The following is a 25812-nucleotide window of genomic DNA, read 5'->3' as shown; positions in this document are numbered from 1 at the left end:
GTTGCTTATAAAAGCTGACACGAAGCGACTAATGAAATCTGATAACGGATAGCAAATTTGGTATTGCATTTTTTATATCGGTTTCAGTGTAAGTTATATTTTTATAAATGCAAGCTGAAGTTGGTGTTTTATTTCATTATCGTTACTGTGGTGTCAGGAAACGAACCCTGGGAGAGGTAATTAATACTATGCATGGAACTTTTGATAAAAATTTCTCATTACATACAAACAAAAATATGACAATAGGATTAAAATAGATATAGGTAAGGAAGGAAGGAGCTATCGAAATACACCGAGAATTGAGAACGTCCTACAGATGTAGGACGTTCTCAATCGCTCATATTATCAATGAATTTTTTAATAGATATTAAAAAATTCATTGATAATATGAGCTTTTTATTTTACAATATAAAATATTCTTCTTGGAGAAACTTTAATAAACTTTTCGAGTGCTTACGTACTAAAACGTTTACAAAATGTGTACGGGTCAATTTTAATTGAATATATTTTTTGGACCCCATTATGGTCGTATTCTTTAATGTCTCTGACCCATATTTGCTACGATAACAGCTATTGTTAGGCAACTAAAAACTATAATAATAACTTCTTAGATATTGTTAGAGCTATATCTATAAAAATACCCTTATCGGGTCAATCACGTGCCCAAATTTAAATTTTATCGCAACAAAATTAACTGTATTGTTTGATGACGAGATGTATATGTATATAACCGTATAAAAAACGTGGTCCAACATAAACTACACGCTCCAGTTTCATAAACAGAGTGATGGCGCAAAACTCTCTAACATCTCCCCCAACATTTCTCTCCCAGGCGATCGGGAGTGTTAGTTCTTTTTATCCCGGAATACCTATATATAGGTATGGGATTTACGCGTATACAGGCGCGGTCGCAGACTGAAATTTTGGAAGGGCCACAAATATAGAGCCCGTAAATTTAGTTTTATTGCCACAAAACACAATTTTATTACACTGTTTAGATAACAAATGGAAGTATTTTACCTTATTGACAATTGGGTGTTGTTTTATGTAAAGTTAATGACGTTTAATTTATTTGACGCGACGCTTGCGCATAATATATTATCGACGACCACGCAAGTGAAGTCGCAAGCACAGCTAATTATGATAGTGCTGCGAAAAAAATGATTCAAAATCATATCGACGTTTTTATTATTATTACTGATTATTACCCCAAGAAATCTATTTGATATAGTTTTACAATATCAGTCAAATCGGAGCATACGTAGATAAAATGACGTTGATGTTCACTATCTCATTATTCAGCAAACATCTTGAAGCTGCATTGTGATTTGCATTATGAATGCAAATAAAAAGATATAAGTACCTACGTACAAATTCAACACCATTGTATTTATTTAACTAGCCGAAGATCCCGGCATCACTCGCTTCAAACAGGATAAATATTATTATAGGTAATATGTAGTAGATAGATAATAATTACATATCCTAGATACATTGAAATGGCTCTCCCACGAGGATAGAAGATTCATAGTAGGTATTTGTTGTTTTGAAAAGCTTCTGGTTATTGGACCTATTTACTATACAGGATGTAGCGTGATGAATGGATAACCTAGTAACTGAAGGTCTGGAGATAGAGGTTATGGCGGTACAGAAAAATGCATGTTATCTTTAGTATATAAGTCCTTCCCACACTTCCCTATAGTTAGGTGTAGAGTTGTGAGAATTAGAGAGTGTGAGAGTGTGTGTTAGAGCTGATGGTGACCACTGTGAACGTTTTTTTTTCTTCCCACATATATTAAATCATATTTTTTAGTTAATTTCAAATTAAGAAATTACGCAGCAGCCTGTATATTCCCTAAGTGCGCTTTTAGATACCTACCAGATTTCATGAAAGCCTTTTTTTTTGGCGAGTGAGCACGCGCCTGTCTACATACATTTATAATTTTATACGTTATTAATTGCACCGAACAAAATTTCCAACTTCTAACTTAGATTACAGAAACTTAGGACTTTATATTGCACGTGCATAGCTAATAAAAGTAATTACTGAACAATTCTGCCGATTACCGATAACAGCGAGCATCAATAGGTATTTATAAAAGCTACACGTGGTGGCGCTCCATTGAAAAGAATGCCAATGCATCAATTCGCAAATTCAGTCATTTTTATATGTCACATCGTTAACGACAAACCTTTGTGAGCATTTCTTTGCAACATCAAGGTTAATATAAATCTTCTTACTCAACCTTTCAGTGTTATTATAATAATATGACGCGAAAACGCCGATAGCTATCGCAACGTAGCATCTCTGATAACGTATCACAGGGTACATACTTAGCAAGTATACATTTTAGCGCATTAACTGCTGTGTATGAAACCTGTATCAATTCACTGCGAGAGTATTGGTGTAAATTAAATCGCAATAATTATGTAGTGTCTCAAAATGGCTTTTTGGATACTGTTTTGCAGTTTGGTGGTGATGTCGGCGGCTCATATTGGTGACTTTGAAGGTAGGAAACTGAAAATACAATTAAAAGTTTATTGCTTATCTTTTTGTATATAGATTAAATATATAGCATAAATGCTTATAATTATACATTGGTTGCCTTTATACCAACTAGATAAAGTTAACAATGTTGAAGGGCCGGTTAGGGACTAAAAGTAGGTAAACGACTCCGTTATTCCTATACGGAATACGGAAACTTTGGAATATTTTTTTAAGGTTTTTGAGAATACCCCTTATCCAATTAAACAAAATAATTAATAATATGATGATTTAATTATGTATAATACTATGTTGATTTATCCGTAAGTATGTAGATATTGAAATATTTTCCTCAAGTTATGCTAATCAACATAAAAATAACTACGTTGTAGTAATTAATAATAACAAATCTTTTTTATTTTTTACTTTTCCGATTTTGAAGTCGGTTGTTTTCAAGAAGTTTATATCTAATACACTGGAGATTGCACTATGACCATTATATTAACTTGTAACAAGAAAATATGACGTTGAATGACGCCTGTATGTTTTTTTATCCCTTTCACACCTAACTTGGCAAGTTTATTTTCTTGTTACAAGTTAATGGTCATAGTGCAATCTCCAGTGTATTAGATATAAGCTTCTTGGTTGTTTTTAACGTAGTTATTTTTATTTAATACTTTTTAGTGTACTTTTCAACACGAATCAAATGAGCCCAAACTCGATAAAGTTGAGTCAATATATTACTGAGTTCCTATGGCCACCTTCCGATTCCATCATCAAATAAGCTCTATGATATGATAATGTTTCATCGCTATCCAATTTACATACGTATACAAAATTTCAGCTCAGTCGGTTACCGGGAAGTGAATCAAAGTTATACTTGCTACATTTCAATTAAGTCACCGAGTACAGACAAAAATGCTCATAAAATAAAAACTACAAGGCCTATCCGAATAAAATTTTTATGGGACCAATTCGAAACCATCCCGCACAAAAAAAGAATCACGTAAATCGGTTAAGAAACCTCGGAGTAATAGGTGTACATACATACAAAAAAAAATTATACCGGCCGAATTGATAACCTCCTCCTTTTTTTTGAAGTCGGTTAAAAATAAACTGCAAATATAATTTCGGTAGGTATTAAATCACAGGAATATTTGTTGTTATCGCTAACAATATTTATAAATGACACGCCATATGATATTTCAATATAAATAAAGATAATAATTTTATTATGAATCGGAGGCTATAACTGCTATCGTCTACAGTAACGTACAAATAATTATTCTACCCACATTTACGTACACATTTTGTTTCAATCTGGTTAGTGCATGAATTGTAATAAGTTATCGTATAAAATGTTATAAGTCTTATTAAGCTTGTATTAATAAAGAATTTAACTTGGAGACAAAACAATTTCATCTATTCGCTCATGCGCATGTGACCGCCCGTAATATTCTGAATAATCATGAAGAAATATCGAAATAAACTTCAAAAGGGGGGGTCTATCTATAATATTTTTCATGTTATTCAATTTTTAATTTTTTGTAGGCTTTCTATTTTTTGACACATCTCCGAAGTTTATGGGTCGATTTGGATTTTGTTTATTATTTCCAAAAGCTTATGAGTAGAATAGGTTAATTAACATTTTTACTAAAAATTATCGACTACGAAAAAAAAGACGGAATATAGAAGTCATTTTTTCGGCAAAAAATTGTTTATTTATTTTAAAAATCTAGTATAAATCCATAAATAATCCCCAAAGGACGACTTTTTTAATCATTATTTTTAATGGACTACATAACAGCAAAAAATTCACAAATCATTATTAATAAACCAAACTGTAACTTATTCCAAAGTAAAACTCTGAGTCAAATTTACTTAAAGAAAGTGTGAAAATGTGAAAGCACGCTAAGACCAACAGGAGCGGAGACACGCGGGTGAAACCGCGCGGAACAGCTAGTATGTAATAATAATTGAAGGTCATCAAATGTTATGTTATCTCAGTGATGTTATTGTTAGAAATCACATCATTATTTAAACAAATATGTCTAATATTTTCTAATTACATCGTTTGCTTATATTTTCATGATTGTAATGATTGTAATAAAAAAATAAAACTGTTTTTATGTAATCTCCAAAAAAGAGATATATTCTGTGTAAGAAAGACGTTTTACTATGTGAAAGACAAATTGCATTGTTATTTTGTAAGATTTTATTGCATGTGTACAAAAAGTTTTTAATAAAGTTTAAAAAAAATCGTTTTGCCCTACAAAACGAAACCGAGGTTGGCCATTGGCCATCGTTACTTACAACTTTTAAATAGAGTTTTAAAGTTAAATTTAACTACAATTTTATCATAGCAAAAATACTTACATGTTACAATAATAATTAAAAATAGATAATATATTTAATTGTATAATAAAATGTAGACGTTGCCGTTGGTGTTTCAGTAGCCTTCTGTTGTTTCAGATGATTGTCCATCATATTGCGTTGGAGAGCCATATCAATGTATAAACGGACATTGCTACTGCGCCAGTGGGTATATGCCGAACCTGTACCAAACACAATGCGTGAAATGTCCAGGTATTTTATTATTATTATTACTAGCTTTCGCCCGCGACCTCTCCCGCGCTCTCCGCGCAGTAAAAGGAAAACCCAGTAGTTCCCATCCCCGTGGGGTATCCGGGATTACCCATCCCATATTATCTTAAAAATTTCATCCAAATCGGTTTTTGGATTAGGCGTGAAGAAGTGACAGAAAAACGAACTGGCAGAGTTACTTTCGCATTTATAATATTACTACTTATCCACACGCGCCTTCGCCTGCACAGTCAAAGAAAAACCCACATGATTCCCGTTCCCGTGAAATTTCCGGGATAAAACGTGTAATATATTCTTTCTCAGATATCAAGCTATCTCTATACATACCAAATTTCATCGAAATCCATCGGTTCAGCGGTTGAGGCGCGAAGAAGAGACAGATAGACAGACAGAGTTTTGCATTTATAATATTATTTAGGTTTATTTGTAGGGATAAAGGTGTCTCTACTAAACGTTTAGAAACAACACTAGATTCCCGTTTTAAAAAACAATATTATTGGTATATGACTTGTCTATCCTTTTGGTTACTCGAACATTAGGTTCATTTTTATGGAAAGTTACCTATAACTTACCAATTTTAGGTCTAGGAGAACCCTGCTTCGGTCTGTGCTGTAGTCAGAACATGACTCTACAATGTTGGCATGGCATATGCCAATCGTGCTATGGTCCAAATGGAAACTGGATTTGTAGGTAATTAAAGTTTCAAATACATATTATGAATACGCAATACAAACTTTAAAAAAATACAGAATAGTTGGATATCCAGTTTTTAATAAATTATTTTATTACCTATATTTAATCGCTTTTTTTAAAGATGTATGAAAATATTTTTAATTTGTGCGATAACTTTTAGAGATCCAGCTGACCAAATTATTCTAATATCCGGTACTCAGATCATAATGGCATCAGCTTTGGTTTTGGGAATCATTGCCACATTCATACTGCTATACAAACTATGTGCTGCTACGACGATCAGGTAAGACTATCTTTAGAAAATAGGTATTTAGATAAATAACTAACATAGAAATCTGCATACATAATTGACCTACTAACAATACTTTGTTGTTAGGTCACTGTAAGTAGGTACCTAAATTCCAAAACTTATACAAAGTTATTCTGTTCATTTCTGCGCTCGACACCATTATTACGTAAATACTAAACATTGTTACCTCCTTTTGATCCATTGCTGCTTTTGATATATTATGTTTCATTTGTATTATGCTCATTAAAATTGTAGGGTTTAAGTACCTCCGCCTACTAACCCAAAATGTGGTTTGAATTTGTAGAGGCCATACTATTTTTGATAAAAATTGTAATCTAAAATGTATAAAAAATAACACAAAATTTTAAGCATCATAAAAGTAGAGTTTTATTTGAACAAAGATGCCCGGTAACCTTCGCACATAACGCAGTGGATAAAATCGCAAGTGGATAAATCGCAAGTGGGATAAAAATGGATACGTCGTTTCTGCTAGAAACTCTCTCTCTTGTCAATATCTTCTTTCCATGGGCAAAATTTATATTAATACTAGCTTTCTTCCCGCGGCTTCGCCCGCGTTTTCATAGAAAAACCCGTTCCCGTAGGATTTCCGGGATAAAACCTATCCTATGTCCTTTCTCGGGTATCAAAATATCTCTATACCAAATTTCATGCAAATTGGTTCAGTAGTTAAGGCGTGATTGATAACAGACAGACAGACAGAGTTACTTTCGCATTTAAAATATTAGTAGGTATGGATACATATGGGATACATCAATTCTAGCGTACTATTTTATTACAGTCCTGTAGGAAGAAGTGGCTCTAATGGAGGCAGTAGGTTGTCCGTGGGAAGTTTACAAATATATGTCGACGAGAGATTAAGGGATGCACCACCGAGGTAAAAAATACTTATTTATCTCATTCTTTAATAGTTTTTAATATTTTAATATCAGAAATCAAGGATATGCATGAAAAGTTGAATTTTGAAGCAGTGCGTATACTGCGTATTAACTCGATCGATTATTATCTTGATTGAATATTGTATTAATCTTAGTTAGTTCGTAGTTTAAATTTAATTAAAATTATTTGACTGACCGGTTGGCTTGGTTGGTAGTGGCCCTGCCTTCCAAGCCAGAGGTCGTGGGTTCGATTCCCACCCGGGGCAAATATTTGTGTGATGAACATAGATGTTTGCTCTGTGTCTGGGTGTTAATTATATATATAAGTATTTATTTAAAATTATATATGTATGTTTATCAGCCATCTGGTTTCCATAACACAAGCGAAAGCTTAGTATGGGATCAGATCCAGGGCCGTCTTAGACTATGCCGGGGCCCTTGGGCACACAAGAATTGGGGGCCCAAGGGCCCCGGCAATTGAAATATGTTCCATTTTTTTATACATTTTACAAAAAAGTTACTTCTGACCAATCTTGTATTATATGGTCTTTTGAGGAAACTTTTTTTCCTTATTTTTTTTATATAATTCATTTGAAACGCTGCTGCTGTAATGGCGCTCCAAAGTTGACTTAAATTAAATTTAATTAAGAAATATTTTAAGAATTACTTTTTCAAATTACCTTTCTCTTTTTCAAATTTATCTTTTCAATTAGCATCTGGATTTTTTCTTTCGTAGCCGTTTCATATTGATCAAAATTATCGCGTGCGTTATTGACATAATTTATTCAAGGCCTAGGCAAATGGCAAAAGTCAAAACGCTTGTCATCTATTCGTATAGAAATGGTCCGGTGTGAACAGAGTTCACTAAATTCTAGGACCTTAAAAACTACAAAATATCATATCCAGCAGAAAATTAGTAAAATTGTTCAAAGGATTACTAATTACAAAAGGATTAATAAAATAAAAAAATAACTGTCATTCCGGTACGTGAATTAAAAAACATATTCCAGGTTATAAATAAAAAAAAAATAGGTGATTTCGCGATTTATACTGAAACGATACCTAAGTTTTATCATAAAATCATTTAGGTGTGAAGTGATTTAAGAAACGTGTGCATATTATAAGGATGGGATGAGTTTATAAATCGTTATATCTTAGAAAATGGTAGGAAGCTACATCTTAGGAAAATAATAAATAAATAATAAATAATAAAAATCTTTATTTATCCATACCTTCAATTACACTGTGTATGCCACTCAATTTATACAAACACAATACTTAAAACTATGGACATTATCGTCTAAACTAGGCCGAGCCTGTATCTTAGTAAATAATGTAAAATTAAATAATGTATTGATTCTTTTGTATAGATAATTTTATGATCTACAATTTGGGTAAAAGTGGTTATATGATAAAACTTACCGTTTCGGTAAAAATCACGAAAAACCTATATATATTATCTATTGACTTTTAGGAAAAATTTTTTCCTAGTAACAGAAGGTTGGGAAATTTTAATACAGGGTGTCCCACTATTGGTATACTAAGCGCGAAGGAACTTGTAGTTTTGCATACACTGATCACGTAAAAAATACTTAAAAAAAAAATTGGGTCCAAAATTTTTTGCTAAATTTTTCCTGAAAATCCATGTTTTCTTCTCTAGCTTCGCGCAGCCGGCATATACTGCTTCTCTAATATGAGCATTTTGTCTATGAAAACATAATCTTAAACGATAGCTCACGTGCTGGTGGCAAAGTTGGGCAGGTTGCTTGTTTTGGGTGTACACATAGAGTTTTAAGAATTCATCTATTTGAAAAAAAAAATGCGTCTGGATTTTTTAAATTATTTTTTACGTACTCAGCGTATGCAAAACTATAACCTCCTTTGAGCTTAGTATACCAACAGTGGGACACCCTGTATATTTTAGGCGCGTTGAGAGTAAAATTTCAAGGTCGCATCATAATAACGTCATGGAGTTCATTCAACGATTTTGGTATCTTATAATCTTGCCAAAGAAGTGGGCTATTTAGCACCGAAATAATTTTTCAAATCGCACCAGTAGTTCCCGAGATTAGCGCGTTCAAACAAAAAAACAAACTCTTCAGCTTTATAATATTAAGTATAGATTGTGTTTTTAATAATTTTACCAAATTTCGGCTGGATGGGAATTTTGGTCGTGGTCGTCGTCGTCCTTGGTAGTGTGACCGAAACATTAGCAAAACGTCATAAGCTTATATCAATTAGTATCAATAGCGGATTCTATTCTCTAGCGTTTCTGCCACTTGTCTAGAGGCCCAGAGATTAAAGTTTTGTCACAACGCCCTTGTATGCTATTCTGTAATCTTAGACTTGTTATTTTCATAATTCCCAAAATAATTCAAGTAAAAATATATTATATTACGTTAATAAGTAAATAAATAATTCGAGTAAATGTCTGATAAGTTAATTATAATGGTGTTCGAATCACTCGAATTATTCCTATACATAGATGTTTTGATTCGAATAAATCTGAAATGATCTGACGTTCTGGCAACGAGAAAAGTGTATTGCTTTTTAATAAAATATTTTGAGATTTATGTGAGAAAAATTGTCAGTCCTACATCTCCTCCAGGGGGGCCCCCAGACGATGGGGGGCCCTGGGCACTGGCCCCCTGTGCCCCTATGGTAAAGACGGTAATGATCAGATCGTGCCGTGTGTGAAAATTGTCCTGAAATATTTATTTATTTATTTAAATTTCAGATACACAAGATCGGAATCATCAAGGGCTCCAATGTATCCCGCTGCCATTTACCTAAACTCCGGTTTTGTAAGTATAACGACCGTATTTTGTACTAAGTACAAAGTAGATACTTACTAATATACTATGTATTCAAATTTTGAAGCTCAATGTCTACTTCCTAGAAGTAATTAAATATATAACATTATAATGTGCCTTATAATTTATATCAGAGAAATTCATTCATTTTATTTGAACTAACGATTTAGGTATTTACTGCATTCATTAAAGTATTTTGAATAGGTACCTATTTTACCACTTCCCGTTTCATTTTTGACAAAAAAATTGTCCATTCACTGAGCTATAACTTGAAATATGCCTAAATAATATTGTTCAATATACCTATTGTCTCGAGTGCTTATTTCCGTGATTTTTAGGGTTCCGTAGCCAAAATGGCAAAAACGGAACCCTTATAGTTTCGTCATGTCCGTCTGTCCGTCTGTCCGTCTGTCCGTCTGTCACAGCCGATTTACTCGGAAACTATAAGTACTACAGTGATGAAATTTGATGGGAATATGTGTTGTATGAACCGCTACAAAAATATGACACTAAATAGTAAAAAAAAGAATTGGGGGTGGGGCCCCCCATACATGTAACTGAGGGATGAAATTTTTTTTTTCGATGTACATACCCGTGTGGGGTATCAATGGAAAGGTCTTTTAAAATGATATAAAGTTTTCTAAAAAACATTTTTCTTAAAGTGAACGGTTTTTGAGATATCAGCTCTCAAAGTCGTAAAAAGTATGTCCCCCCCCCTCTATTTTTATAACTACGGGGTATAAAATTCTAAAAAAAATAGAGGTGATGCATGCTAATTAACTCTTTCAACGATTTTTGGTTTGATCAAAGTATCTCTTATAGTTTTTGAGATAGGTTGATTTAACTGTAATTTATTATATTTGCTGCTACGGAACCCTTTGTGCGCGAGCCCGACTCGCACTTGGCCGGTTTTATTCTTATTTAAGTAGGTATCTATAACTAATCCGTCTAAATCGATAAACCGATTTGAATGAGTAATCATAATACAATGCATTGTATCATTTAAGAGTAATATTAAGATTGTTGTTTATCCGAAAAATATGTTGCTAAAAATGTGTAGGTTTGTTGTTTTTATCCTAAAAATATGTTTTTCCAAAACGCTGCCGCCGCTGCTGTTCAAAATCTTATCCCACTTACGTATTATATGTATATATTTTTTATTTTTCAGGTCCATGATAACACGATTCCTCCTCCGCCGTACACACCTGAAAGAAAAAACGAAAACATTCAAAACGCAACGGTTCATATATAAAAGATACTGATTGATGATAGAATAAAATATTTTTTTAGTATTTTATGAATTCTCTCATTTATTTCTCTCTTCTTATACGCACGCAAAAGATATTTTTCATTATAAAATACCTCAATTTCAGAACTTCATTCTGTGTTACTGCATGTACCTTACTTAGGCAGTGTATATAGGCCAGATATTTTAATTATGTGCAATGTTGGATATTGCAATCAAAAGAATAAAATTATCCTTCGCTTTATTTTGATTTTGCAAAACTTCAAAGTAAAAGTGTGGTAAAGTTAAAACGTAGGTACTCACATGACCTCTGCTAGGCCCTCAGTTCCGCTTGTTCGCCTGTCTAGTAGGTAACCTTAATCCCTTTGGGCCTTTATTCCTGTAATATAAAGCGAGCACGCTGAAAAGGAAGGCTATAGGTATTCGAAAAGATACAGTGCATTTTATTGAAGTCTTAATCTATAAATACACGCATCAACCGCAACCGTTAAAAAGTCTAAGGATATTATGTAGGTATACGTATAGGTAGATCACAGTATAGTGTGGTTTGTATATCAAATATGTAAAAATCTATATGTAAATTGATGTAAATGCGGACAACACCGATTAATTATTATATGTAACTAGATTTTGAAAATTTTTAGTTATAATAATTAAGCTTTGAGTTTTTCAAGAAATGAAAATGCTTATCATTCGAGTGAATTTTATATGAAAACTAGCGGTCCGCCCCGGCTTCGCCCGTGGTACATATGAAAAATAGATGTTGACCGATTCTCAGACTTACCCGATATGCACAGAAAATTTCATGAGAATCGGTCCACCCGTTTCGGAGGAGTATGCAGACTAACATTGTGACACGAGAATTTTATATATAAGATGAAAATAAGAAATAAATCATGAATTGTTTTTTTTTTTTTATTGAGGATCTTAAAATAAGCTATAATTCTTTCATTTACAATATCACTAAATTCTTAATATTTTGTTAGATATCTGATCAATATAAAATATCTCTAGACTTTCTTGATGTGTCTATAGAAGGTCTATAATAGTCCCATCAAGAAGTATGAACCGTAAAAAATAATTCAATTAAATCTTGTCTTACTCCATCAAACACAAATAAAACTTTTCTTTGGTCTGGGAATTACCCTTTTCTTAATTATGTAGTCCATCATTAAAATATGGAAGTAACAACTGCCTTCTTCTTACTGCCTTATGTCTATGGTTAAATTCCAAAAACCTTTCCTCACGTTTGTATTGTCTATGACGATGTTATTAAAAAAAATCAAACGTCAAATTACACTTGTCAAATTACCAAAGGTAAGTTAAAAGTTTGGAAAATGTGCTTGTGTGATTTGAATATTATTTGATTTAATTTCAAAATATGAAAGTGAAAACAAAATAACTATTAATTTCAGCGAAATCGATGTTTTGTAGACTATAAATCTAAAGCTTTAAAACATAACCAATAAGAATGGCAGACGAAGAAATTAATGGTGATACCGACGATATCCAGCATGACAAAGATAAAACCCAAAAGAAGACTGCAAAGCACGATAGTGGAGTTGCAGATCTAGAAAAAGTCACAGATTATGCTGAAGAAAAAGAAATATCGTCACAGGACATCTCAGGGGTAAGTAAACGTTTTGTATTTATAAAACTGTACCTACTTAGACAGCTTGAATTTCAATACATTCTTTTGATACATATAAATGTAGTTACATCTTTAGTGAGCATTCAGGATATTCAAGTAACTTCACGCAATGATTTACTTCTGATAGATTCAGCAACACCTAATACAATAATGAAATGAAGAATTGTGATATTCATTTTTAAGACATCACTTGTAGCTAATAATTCAACGTAAATATATTTTCATTAATTCTTAAATATGTTATGTACATTTCAGGCTTTATCACTAATAGGCGACAGAAGAAACAAAGAGGCTGCTGAAAGATTGGAAAAAGAAAAGGAGTTACAAAAAGTTTCTGTAAAAAAAGATGATATAGAATTAATTGTGAGTAGTTTTTCTGATACCTACCAAAATAACTTATAAATTATTTATTAATTATACAATTCTCTAAATTTATTATAATAATTTCATGCATTTCATTTCATACATTTCAAAGTGAATTGCAAATTTTTTAATATATTTTTATGCAGTTTACCGTCAAACACAATACAAAGCTAAAGTATAAAATATTAAATAATATATTTAAATATAGATATATATTTATAAAAAATTAAAAAAAATATTTAATAATTTCAGGTTAAAGAAATGGAAATCTCGAGGATTCTAGCGGAGAGAACATTGCGGGAACACAGAGGTGATGTTGTTGCGGCATTAACAACACTCACCAATTAGTTCTTATTACCAACAAGTGATATATAAATGTTAAATAGACTTTTGTATCCACTACATTTAGTTTTATTTCAAATATTATTCTGTAATAGCTGAATCAACGGTAGAAGATTGATCATTGATCCAATATCTTTATGAAGATATCAAAAGTTCATTCATTCATTTGTTCATTCTAAAGTTCTGTTAGTTAAAAACATGTTATAAAATATACATTTTTTGTATTGACAGTTTGTGCTATGTGCAACCCTCTTTTCAAAGTTGAATTAAAAATTTTTATATAAAGTAATTATTGTAACTATTTTTGTTTAAAACTCTTGAATTATTCTGCTATTGGAATGCAAATGAGAATAAGAGTACATACATGTATATAAAATTTGTATCATATTATGTAAAACTTTAACAATTAACTTTTAATATTTTCCTGAGGTGCACAGCATTTTGTTTTAAGAAAATTAATATATTTTGTTACCTACAGTAGGTACACTTCCTTTCTTATACAGTAGGTAATCAAACAAAAAATTTTAGTCATTTTTTTTTTGTAGTAACAACTTTTAACCCAAGTTAACTAGATAGTTTTTTTTTACTTTTAAAATATAATTACACAAAGAGAGTTGTGTAAGTTACACCATTTATAAATCATGCAAAAAAAGTCTTTAGAAGTCGCGTAGGTAGAGCCACGGTGAAAACCTAGTTAATTTAAAAATATAAACAAGAACAACGCCACAGAATACATAAGAGCTAGCGCGCACGAGCAACTTTGTCTCCGCAACTATTTTGTCTCTCCACCCATGGGCTAGTATGAAAGTGCGCGCACGTAGCGACGCAACTCCCCATACAAATTGATGGGAGAGACAAAATAGTTGCGGAGACAAAGTTGCTCGTGCGCGCTAGCTCTAATAGTAGCTAAACGCTACAGAACGGACACTCTCCGCCTCCCGCCAACACCTCAACCCGCACGATCAGTCTAAAAATGGTCCACATTTTTCTACAGGAACGATACGCAACAAAGACTTAGAACTGTGCTTAGAACGAAGATTGACAACATTAATCAAATTGACTTAAAGTCTTCTTAAAGTAATTTTATTATTTTCGTTTTGTGATTATCGTTTTTCGTAGAAAATGGTTAGATATTGTGCTGTTTACGGATGTATTTCATCAGAAAAACTCGAATTTTTTTTTACGCTAGTCAAAAATGTGCCAACCATAAAGCGTTAACACACACATTTGCTTGTTTGCTTTGTCTCTACAGTGTGACTGTCAAAACGATAATTTTGTATGGAGTGTCCGGGGTGTGACAACGCCATATCTACAAATTCCGCAAGTAAAATGTCATAGGTTCTTACTTCTTACAACTAGTGATATTCTATGATAATATTATGCGAGATTCATTGTAGCTAAGACCAATAGACTCGTATTAAACAAAAACGCCACCCAGCAACATCCTCAACACTTGGTTGCTACCCTCAAAAGGATTGAAATAAAACATCATATTGATGATATTGGCGTTTGTTCTGATTTATTGTCAATTACATTCATTTACAGAAAGTCTACGTGTTGGTGCTCTAGACGATCGCCAGCCAGGGGAGCATATTATGTAGAACCGAGTTGGGAGTCATTTGTGAGTTCGAAAGTTATACTCAAAATAAATAAATATAATAATTGAACAATCAACCACTTACCATTCGCTGGCGTTATATATCTATCCCGGTATTAATAAAATTATCACTTGGTGACTATTTATGTAGAAATTCAAAAAAGTATGTAACTGAAGTGAACTTCATACTATCTCATACGTTGTCTAAACGGAAGTGAAAATAAAAAAAAATGGGTTGTTTTTTTTTTTTTCAATATGCTCGTTGCAGCGGCAGCATGCAGCATTAGGTATTTTATCAATAAAAGTATCCGATGGACGACAGTTTACTAGGCAGTATAATAAAGATATATTTATAATATAATTTAAATAAAAAGTCTATCTAATTATGTACTGCATACTGAGAGTAGGTAGTGAACACCAACTTGACTTAAGTACGGAGTACCTACCCGCCAAATCCAATTTTAATTATTAAAAGCAAAATACATATAAGTATATTATTACAATAAACATTAAATACTAATTTAAAGATTTTATTTATTTTTTGTACGATTTGCGTCAAATAATAGGTATTTGAATAGTATACTCGACTGAGTACATACCTATCTGTGATACCTATATATAACTAGCGGTCCGCCCCGGCTTCGCCCGTGGTACATATGAAAAATAGATGTTGGCCGATTCTCAGACTTACCCGATATGCACAGAAAATTTCATGAGAATCGGTCCACCCGTTTCGGAGGAGTATGCAGACTAACACTGTGACACGAGAATTTTATATATAAGAGACTAGCGGTCCGCCCCGGCTTCGCCCGTGGTACATATGAAAAATAGATGTTGGCCGATTCTCAGACTTACCCGATATGCACAGAAAATTTCATGAGAATCGGTCCACCCGTTTTGGAGGAGTATGCAGACTAACATTGTGACACGAGAATTTTATATATAAGAGATAATATTTTATTTAACCGAGTAATATATAAAAATACCTATGTACCTACCTGTTTTTTATCCCGGGATAGTATCATTGTATCAACCCGGGTAAAACCGGAACAAACAATGGGTAAACAATATTTTTACTATGTAATATCGAATTTTATTTGATAGATCTTATTTTTATTAACTTCCATTTCATGTTATGAGGGTATAATTTTGAACCATGGAAATATAATATATACTTCGTACCCTTACCTAATTATACTTTTTTTTGTAAATGACGTAAGTTGAAATATAAATTATCTGTATTTGATATCTAGTCTATGCTTAGTGAGGTGTGTTTGACTTTTACATTGTGTGTGTTTTCTACGTTCATTTTATTTTTCCTATTTAAAAACTTTTACTTCCTTCTTTTATTTATTAATAACTTTTACTTATTTTCTTAATCGGTGTGAAATAGAAAAATCTTGGATAAATAGAACCACGGTAAGTAATAAATGATTGAGTCGAAATGTCAAATTGATACATAGAGAATCCAACTGCTGAGTGCTGATGGCATGCCCAAATAAAATAGTAATTTTGCCCTTGACGATATTTTTACAAATATTAGATCCTTTATAAATATATTCGAAATTATACATAATGTGATATGCCATTAACTATAAGATTCTTCCTATGGCGTAATATTACACGCAACGCCAATATGGAGTACACTATGGTAAAATTATGTTTTGTTGCAGTACATATCCTTTGCCTTCTAGACATCTCTGTGTTCCTTAACGTTGCCTATAATGTAGCTGAATACTTTATTAATATGTTTCATGAAAGAAATAATTACTTTAGGCCTCGTTTAATAATAAATACTTACGAAACTAGATACAATATTTGAAATTGGAATAAATTATAGCTCTTTGGGACCCAAAGTCCTTAATTATATTTACCTGTAGTTCTGAGCTTAGTTCCTTGTTTCTATTAGAATAATTGTGAGTTTTACGATGAATTATACTTTGATTATTTGCTGATATGAGATCATAAATCAGCTATTTTCTATCATATTTTGTCAAATTCTTACATATTTTACTATTAGTATGTACACCCATAATTCAATCATAAATAATTTGAATGAGCTAAACTATTTCAATTATTGAAAGGATAGGTAAAGGCACACCCCGGACACTCCATACAAAATTATCGTTGACAGTCATACTGTAGAGACTGCAAATGTGTGTGTTAACGCTTTATGGTTGGCACATTTGTGACTAGCGTAAAGAAATTCGCGTTTTTCTGATGAAATACATATCCGTAAACAGCACAATATCTAACCATTTTGTACGAAAAACGATAATCACAAATCCAAAATAATAAAATTACTTTAAGTCAATTTGATTAATGTTGTCAATCTTCGTTGCGTATCGTCCTTACGGAATGCGGGCCATCTATAGCGTGATCGTGCGGGGTGAGGTAAATGTTTAATTTTGGCAGGAGGCGGAGAGTGTCCGTTCTGTAGTGTTTAGCTACTATTATGTATTCTGTGGTAAAGGCTTAAAAATAAAGTGCAAATGTATATTAAACACAGGCTGTACTTACTGCTATCTACTTCCAATCAAATCATATATGATTTTTATATTAGTCAACCCACAAGTTTATTTGCTTGCTTCTTAATAAAAACAATATTGTCTATTATTTTGCTTGCTGTGATTAATTTTCTTATATAATTAATGTTGAATTTGATATCCATATAAAGATATAGAAATACTAATTTATAAGTATAGCTCTAAATAACTAATATTTTTTTTTATATTTATTATTGTATTATTTCATCAAATTAATTGATCCTACTAATTTGTGGACCAAATGTTTATTTATAAACTCTTTATTATAAGATCATAATAGGAAATAGAGATACAACATTGTCTAAAAATAATGACTTCTTAATGTTATACATTATGACTAATTACTTTTTAATTAGAGTTCTGTATCTCTTAATATTATTTAATCTTGTAATACAATATGTGTATAAGATGTCCTATGAATGGTTAATGTGGGGTAACAGACCTGACTCGCAGAGGCTCCTTAGAGAATTTTAATGTGCTATGGGCAAACAATACTCATGAAGTAAATAATGGTCCGGGAGCCAGCAGCAGATTTTATGACCAAGTTCCTCTCAAGCGGTAATTAGTAAAATGCATCAAAGTATAGTATTATGAAGCCTCGTGAACGTCAGCTGGAGCTCGGTTGGGGGGAAGAGCAGTTGTAGCCTCCCGTATCAGCTGACGGTTTTTCCACCAAGATACAGCCAGCTGACATATATATTTATCCACAGTTACATATAAGCTATCATCAGGTAAATTTTTGTTTGAGAGGAAATAACGGAAAATAAATTTTTCTTTAAATTTAACTTTCATGTTCGAGACACCAGCTGACGTATAATACACTATGTTGTAACCAGCTGACTATTTTGTTTCGTTGAGATATTGGGTTAGCTACAATTTGAAAAATTTTTAGCTGAGAGGAAATGAATGAATGAATGTATTTTTTTTCCTATGTGCGTGGGAGGCTACAACCGCTCACCCCCCCAACCGAGCGCCAGCTGACGATCACGACGCTTTATAATACTATACTCTCATGCGTCTGACGAATTATCTCTTGAGAGGAAATAGTTAACCAAATTTGCACCTGGCTCCCTAACCATAATATATATCAATGCAACTGTTGTCTCGGTAAATGTTAATCAATAGTTATTCATTTTGTCTTGCTGGCTCTAGCAATATATCAAATGTTTGGTATAAAAATAGAATTTTTATTATAATAATGAGATTAAATGAAAACTGTATGTTTCGCCCGTGGTACATGTTTGCGTTTTCTCTCCATAAGAACCATCCTCATACTTCAATGAATCTTTTAAAAAAGAATTAACGAAATTGGTTCAGCCATTCTCGAGTTTTGCGCTTACCAACATGTTTATCTATTAATTTTTATTATTTATTGTTTTATGTTTAATCTGTGACACTCATATTGCCAAATAATACAATATTTTTGTTTGTAAACAGATTGGAATGGAAAGAAAACTTAATGTTATGGAATCCTTGCTACAATACACCAGCTTAAGATTACCCAATGCAAGACTAAATTAATTGGTTGCTGTAAAACAAGAAGTGTGCTGAAGGTGAGTGCTTTTTTTAATAATTTAATTATAAACTTATGGATATGAATAATGTGAATATTGTATTTTACCGATAAACCCTCTGCCAAGGAGAATCTCAATTTCTCAATTGAAAGCTATTTAAGTGTTATCATAGTTAGAAAAACAACTTACATACAATCCTACTATCCAACTAATATTACAAATGAAAAAGTATGATGGAATACATCTAAAAACATTATTGTTACAATGAAACAGGTTTGATTGTTGTCCTCATTTTCTTAAATGTACTTAAAAAATATAATTAAAGCAAATGGTTATCTATACATCTTTCAACAGACAGGTCAATTTAGTTTCTCAATTCTAGTATTAGAAGATAATAATGTAATCTGTAACACAATCTCGTATTGCTAAGCGTGAAGTGCATTGTGTCATTGTCTCAATATAAAACAAAATATCCTAAAATAAAGATACAAAAGCATCAGTCATACAATTGGACTACTTTCTAAAAAAAAAAGTTTTTATTTTCGATCACCGCGTGGTGGCATTTTATCGGATTTAAAATCGCGGTACACCGGAAACCGTAGTCTTGCCACAAAGCATATATCAACGATATTATTTATACGTAGGTATATGTACACGAATACGACATACCTATTGTGACCTTTAAACCAATTGGAGTGGTAACCGTTTTCATGCAAAAGAGGCTCTTTGTTAAACCTGATGAATGTAGGATAAACCGAAAATGTATTCATTATTTATTGTTTTTATTTCTGAGCGCTATTATTTTTATCGTAAAGACGAGCGTTGTTATAGTGATAAGTTGTTAATCTAACGTATGTTTAGTCGAAGGATGTTTCCGGGAATCAGGCCTTGAATAATTTTGGCACAAGGACTTTAGGGTGCGAGATAAACGAAAATCTTTCTCTCATTTCTAGGTCGTACCCTCGAAACGGCCCTGTGCTGAATACAAAGTTTCATCCAAGAGTAATTTACTGTCAGGAAGTTGTTTTAGTAAAAACGATTGAATAGGTAATAATATAACAAATATTTTCAATACAGATTTACTATTAATTAGATTGTGTGCTACTTGGTGCTACTACAAAACATCCAGTGTTAAAAAATCGGTTTTACGTAATTTTGTTAATATAATTTTGTAAATTATATTATTTTCCTGATCACTGCACCAAATTTACAATTATTTTGAGACCAAATAGATTATTAATTTTGCTTCATCATTATAACATATTAATTATTAGTCATACAACATATAAATGTACATATATAAGTAGGTTAAAATAATAAAAACGTGTTAAGGTTTTCCTAATAATAATCGTCAATTATTAACAGCTATTTGTAAATCCAGTGCAGTAACTGTCCTCAATATTCGTTCCAATAAAAAAATAATATACTTCTTTATCAACGTAAAATAACATTTTTTAATTACATACGTACTAATGACTTGTATAGGTTTTACAACACAATATATCATTAAATTTCTCTAATAGGGAAAGATTAGGTTACTATGCGAGTTTTTTTAATGAGTGAAATCAGAAATGTCTAAAGAAGCATTTAAATTAAGTATATTGAATACCTTTCTATAGTTTTTTCATATAGTTAATCGATTTTAAAACCAAACTATTTAATCTACAATAAGTATGCACATAGGTTTGTGACACGTTTCTATTTTATTAATACATATTATCGTTTTGTTATCTCGCCTGTAATCTCTTACTCACTTCATCTAATTCGGCACACATAATGTTATGAATACAAACAACTATATAAAATAAAATAGCACATGGCTATTTTATTTTATATACCTACAACATGTTGCAATCACAAAACTCAAATATAATTTGAACTAAATTCCAAATAGCTTCAAACTTTAGCCTTGCTCTCGCTATTCTTAATTAATAAAACATACTACAATATCAAATTATACGTTTCCTAAATAATCGAAGTCTTAATCTATTTGTATACTATCCAATTTCACTGAAATCTCTTGAAAATTTATAATTTAAATTTTAAAGTACAGTACGCAAAGACAACCATTTAATTAAGTTAAAAAATTAAAAATGTACTTTAATAAAATAATCGACACTATATACTCTTACTTCAATCACCAAAACAAAAAGGTTGGGCAGCACGTACTTCTGTAAGATTTACTGGAAACCAAGTTGGTGAAATCATCATATTTTAGTCCCTAAATATTTCGTAATATCACGTAACATATTGCAAGGATATACACATGTCCTATAAACGATTACATAGGTACGACAGATAGTTAGCCGCTATTTGTACTTGTAATGGACGTCAATCATAAACGTACTAAGTGGTCTGTAGACTCTGTAGTGTTTAGGGACGGGTCAGTATCCCGCAGTTAACCCAGTACGGGCCATCGACCTCGTATTACGCGTGGACACTGGGCTGTGGGCACTGCGATGTTTCGTGCTTTGAATAAAAGCTCATCCACATATGGGTATCATACAATTTGCGATGATTCAGATACTAAAAGTATCTATCGGTAACTACGTCCATATTGCAATGGTCATGTGGAGAGCAAATCATAACAAATTGAACAAAATCCAACACATGTTCGAATGATAACAGAAACAAACGCTATCAGAATGCAATATGCAGATGCTAATTCTTTCAGTTGTAGTGCGAAAACAAATGTGTGTTTTCATTGGTACATAAACTACTGCATATTTAACTTATTTTCTATATCATGTAGTAGGTAACTGAGGGGTGAAAATTTATAACCGAAATATTTTAATATATAGAGAAAAAGTGATAAACAATTGAATGATCTGTCCTCACGTTAAGCTTCCACATAGGTAAAAATATAAGTTCAGACCGTGATGAAACTGAGCAAAAGCTATTTTTCTTTTGATATTTACAAACAAATAAACAAAAGCCAAGTAAATTATTTATTTCACTGGAGGTTATTTTTTGCATTTAATATCAGCTTTCCAGACAATGTATTTATAACAACGTATTATATATGATAGTATACTATTCCAGATGTTTAGGACAAACCAGGGTATCGATTTGTAGTGTTTCAACACAGACGGGGCATCGACCCTTGTCATCAAAGTGCAAACGAACTATTGCAATCAATGCTATTATAAAATAGGTGGTCAATCGCGGAACAATTCAGAATTATTATTTCAAAATGTTCAGCATAGTTCTTTAAAACCTTTCACGATGTACATTAGTCGTTTTCAGTCACTTTTCAGTTTTCATTACATATAATAATAACAACATGCACCGTTCCAACTCAATTTTTTACCCCCGTTAAATATGTCGTACAAAAAGCGACAATATCAACAGGTGCTACCGTTAAATTGAGGTAGTTTATATTTATAGTTTCGTTATCAATACTCTGCTTTTGAGGTATCCATCAATCTATTTATTGTTGTAACGTTTTTTTACTAAGACCAGATCTCGTTTTCATTGCATCAAATCAAAGAGATTCACATCCAGTGAAAATAAAGAACAGCACTCGATGAAAGTTGTAAAATTGACCAAACGAATAGTTAGTTTCTCTTGCGAAAAATTGAAACGGCCAATAAGAAGCGCGCATGGAGAGAGGATTGCAAGTGAGCTCTTATCTAACAAAGTTGGTTGCGATTATAAAAAGAAGGTGGCGCGGGGGACCGGGTCACGAATTTTACGTTCTGTTACGGGTATTCTCGAGTCTCGACCCTACACAGTTGTATGTGTGCCGCTGTTGTATGTAGGTTAACATCAGCGCGCTCGATACGCCACCGCTGCCGCCGATGTCGACCACCTAACCTAGATCAGGGTGCGGAGAGATCGCTTATGAAATCTGGCGCTCACTAACTGCATAAATGACATAGATTATAATATACTTTTATTTTACATTGCCGTGTAATGTTTTACTTATGTGATTACGGTCGCAGACTTTCCCGCGTGAGGTAACCTTCGCACTTTCTCCCTTTAGTATTTTTAATGCAATACGGTAGTACTTATAAAGATTATCTGTATTTTTATTTACTTAATAATGATTCACGTTTAATTTCGTACCTACATTTACGATACTTAATTTGACAACAATTCATGTATAAAAACCCATCGAGGTTATCGCGAAATATTGGTCAAGTGCTAGTTGGTGATTAGACTTAGTGTAAAACTAAATTTTATATAACGGTTGCAATTTATTTAAAATATCGCCTATCAGTGTTGTAAATGGTCATACCTAATTTCGAATACTTACAGGAAAACCACGTGTGCCAACATTTTCCTGTAACCTCTTTTATTATTTGAGCTAAATCTTTTATTATTTGAGTTACCTTTTCATAATAATAAAAATTTATATTAAATTATCAAGTTAATGATTAATCCTAATCGCAACTTAAGCGGCAGTTTTAAGCAAGTACTGCGAGGGACCTCGTTATTTAGAACTAAGAGAAAGGCTATTTTACAATTGAATTTGCAGTTCTTGTCCTTGTTAGTTGTAGAACTACAAATATGGATATGTTAATTTACTGAATTTCGACGATATTTCCTCTTTAAATATACTTAATAAAACGGTCAGTTCACATATATTTAATAAATAAAAATAATAAGCAAAATAGGTATGTACTGAAGACGAAAGTTAAAATAAGCGTAATTGAAATACTGACGTAACTAATTCAACCATAAAGATAATCTCTTATTTTGTGGAGTGCAGAAAGAAGTGGCATTTTTAATAATATTGTTGCCTGAAGATTTCGTATATTTCCGTTGAAATGAACTTTCATTACAAGTTACTTTACGGTCAACATCTCGGAAGACTATTAAATGAGTACTTAGAAAAAGAAATATTAGAAACGATGGAATGCGTTCGACACTGTTCGCCAAGCTGACGGTGCGGTGATACGCTAGCGGCTCGATACGGCCAATTGTGCGAGCCGATTTCAAAACGAAAGTACCGCGCATCTAGGACGGTGAACGTATTTCCTACTGAAATCTCTTGCAACGTTAAATCCACCAATGTGAAATACCTTTTCATGTGAAATATTATTAGAAATCAATTTTGATGCCTTATGTAGAGCAACCATAATAAAAGAAGTGCGTCGTCATCTTTGTTTTTATTGTTACGTATTTTATAATCAATAAGAAAGGACGGAAGTTCTGAATACGTCACTCTACTGATACAAATTATATTTATTATCTTTAAAACGGAAGCACCGCGAGTTGCGGTACTCTAAAATAAATATATAAAATCATGAGTGTGACAAAACTACTGAGGACTCGGTGTATTGTTTATTTTGGGCTTTCCCCAAGTGGATTCAACTGCACAATGATTCATTGAAAATCGAAATCTGACTCGAATTATGGGATTCTTAGTTATTTTTATATAGCTTTTTTTTCTCGTGTGTCTTATTTATCATTGCCATTTTTTGACATTGGTCTTTACTCTTTATGCGTGATAAGCGCTCCATTTTATTTCTGAATATCGTTCATATAATTTCGTATAATAGATTAGCAAAACGAAAAGTTTCTCTACAAAAACTGTTATGATACTGCAATCCGCTCGCCCACAGAAACTTTCAGGGTTATTTCAGTTTTTACACATCAATAGAAATACAACTACATATTATACTATAGATGAGTAAAGTCATATGGGACACACTGATACTTTTTCCTAGTTTCCCAGTGAGAACTGCAATGGAAACATCTTGGTATACTTATTTGTTTGATCTCTCAAATATTTAAATAAGCCTCTGCAAGATAAAGAACACAAGATGAAACATTCGAATGTACAAGTTTTTGAAGAGCGCGGCTTATGCTGGCGCGGTCTCTGTGGTGAATGGTTATATCACCAGAGATATCGTAACTTTTGCCCACTGTTCCACTAGAAAGTGCACCGGGCCATTCGCTTTTCTGATACTATTTATTGCGCCTAGGAAACTTAGCCGATCGTCGCTTTTCAATTTAGTTCTGTTCAGCATAAACCAACTTTCCCCGCTCTAATTGTAATTTTGCGATGGAAAGTAGGTGCGCTTATTTGACAACCGTTTATGTAATTGTGTTTTTATCTTCGTTATCTAAACAATGAGTTTGTTCGTTTGGTTGGTTTAACTTTGGATCGTAAAATTGCATTTAACGCATCTATATTACCTACGCATCTTCAGCATGTACACAAATGTATCTAGGCGAGTCGTCTCAACTCTCAACCCACTTCTTGAATGTCGACAACTGACAAATTGGAAACGAAAAGAAACCATAAATGTATGCAGTATAAAGATCAAATCGTCGTTTAGTTTACGAATGTTCTCAATCTGACAATTAGGAACCGTTTTAATTTGCTAAAGAATAATAAGCTTTATTGTCGGGGATAAAAGAGTAGATTAATATGTGCAGGGTGTATTTGAATACTTCACATGTACCATTCAACCATGAACTCCTTTGAGGTGCGTCCCGCGTAGCTGAGACCTCAATTTTTTAACTCTTACTTATTGGTCAATCAGTGTGACATTTGTATTGTATTGCAATACGGTCATTGTAATGTGTCCTGGACAATTTTCATACAAACTAATTATAACTGAAATGTGCTCTATTAAATCTTTTGTTTGATACAAATACTCACAATAATTTGTACATATACATGTCCATGGCCTAGATAAATTTCGTTAAAACCGTTTTTTATGAGCACTATTTTTAAATATATTTTAATTCTAATTTATACCAATTGAAGATTTAAAGTTAAAAATATTAGAGATATATGCTAGATATAGAATTTCTAA

General features: G+C 32.4%; 3 protein-coding genes and 1 long non-coding RNA gene across 6 annotated transcripts in view; 3 read left to right on the top strand and 1 right to left on the bottom strand.

Annotated features, from left to right (window-relative positions):
• Positions 1-25812, bottom strand: part of LOC149485087 (uncharacterized) — a 200850-nt gene that overhangs the window by 30143 nt on the left and 144895 nt on the right. The window lies entirely within an intron of this gene.
• Positions 2331-11077, top strand: LOC149485095 (uncharacterized). Its single transcript, XM_089699759.1, has 7 exons — positions 2331-2510; positions 4958-5071; positions 5671-5779; positions 5943-6065; positions 6871-6966; positions 9705-9771; positions 10949-11077. The coding sequence occupies exons 1-7, from the start codon at positions 2444-2446 to the stop codon at positions 11030-11032; spliced, it is 660 nt and encodes a 219-aa protein (XP_089555885.1). The 5' UTR covers positions 2331-2443; the 3' UTR covers positions 11033-11077.
• On the top strand, positions 12289-13442 carry LOC149485094 (huntingtin-interacting protein K). 2 transcript variants are annotated; one of them, XM_089699592.1, is made up of 4 exons: positions 12289-12343; positions 12442-12656; positions 12933-13040; positions 13293-13442. In XM_089699592.1, exons 2-4 carry the CDS (start codon positions 12498-12500, stop codon positions 13386-13388), a joined length of 363 nt encoding a protein of 120 aa, XP_089555718.1. In that variant the 5' UTR covers positions 12289-12343; positions 12442-12497; the 3' UTR covers positions 13389-13442. The 2 variants fall into 2 exon arrangements, with proteins under 2 accessions (XP_089555718.1, XP_089555717.1); XM_089699591.1 differs by lacking the exon at positions 12289-12343 and having other exon boundaries at positions 12354-12656.
• Positions 16231-25812, top strand: part of rdx (BTB/POZ and MATH domain-containing protein rdx) — a 42914-nt gene continuing 33332 nt past the window's right edge. For both annotated transcript variants that reach the window (XM_089699833.1, XM_089699832.1), the window contains exons 1-2: positions 16231-16398; positions 18963-19078. The gene's annotated coding sequence lies outside the window, so the exon portion shown is untranslated. The remainder of the gene's footprint in view (positions 16399-18962; positions 19079-25812) is intronic.

Source organism: Colias philodice, chromosome 10 (genome assembly GCF_061535455.1).
Source record: "Colias philodice isolate Cphi_HAF_F1 chromosome 10, ilColPhil1 Martin Lab GWU primary, whole genome shotgun sequence".
Lineage (NCBI taxonomy): Eukaryota > Metazoa > Arthropoda > Insecta > Lepidoptera > Pieridae > Colias > Colias philodice.
Note: the sequence above shows the minus strand (reverse complement) of the source record. Positions and strands in the feature narration are given on the sequence as shown.

Excerpts from the sequence above, each read along its gene's own strand:
- LOC149485094 (XM_089699592.1), top strand. The coding sequence starts at position 12,498 with ATGGCAGACGAAGAAATTAATGGTGATACCGACGATATCCAGCATGAC. Across the intron at positions 12,657-12,932 it reads CGTCACAGGACATCTCAGGG|GCTTTATCACTAATAGGCGA; the intron begins GTAAGTAAACGT and ends TGTACATTTCAG. Across the intron at positions 13,041-13,292 it reads AAGATGATATAGAATTAATT|GTTAAAGAAATGGAAATCTC; the intron begins GTGAGTAGTTTT and ends TAATAATTTCAG.
- LOC149485095 (XM_089699759.1), top strand. The coding sequence starts at position 2,444 with ATGGCTTTTTGGATACTGTTTTGCAGTTTGGTGGTGATGTCGGCGGCT. Across the intron at positions 6,066-6,870 it reads TGTGCTGCTACGACGATCAG|TCCTGTAGGAAGAAGTGGCT; the intron begins GTAAGACTATCT and ends ATTTTATTACAG. Across the intron at positions 6,967-9,704 it reads TTAAGGGATGCACCACCGAG|ATACACAAGATCGGAATCAT; the intron begins GTAAAAAATACT and ends TTTAAATTTCAG.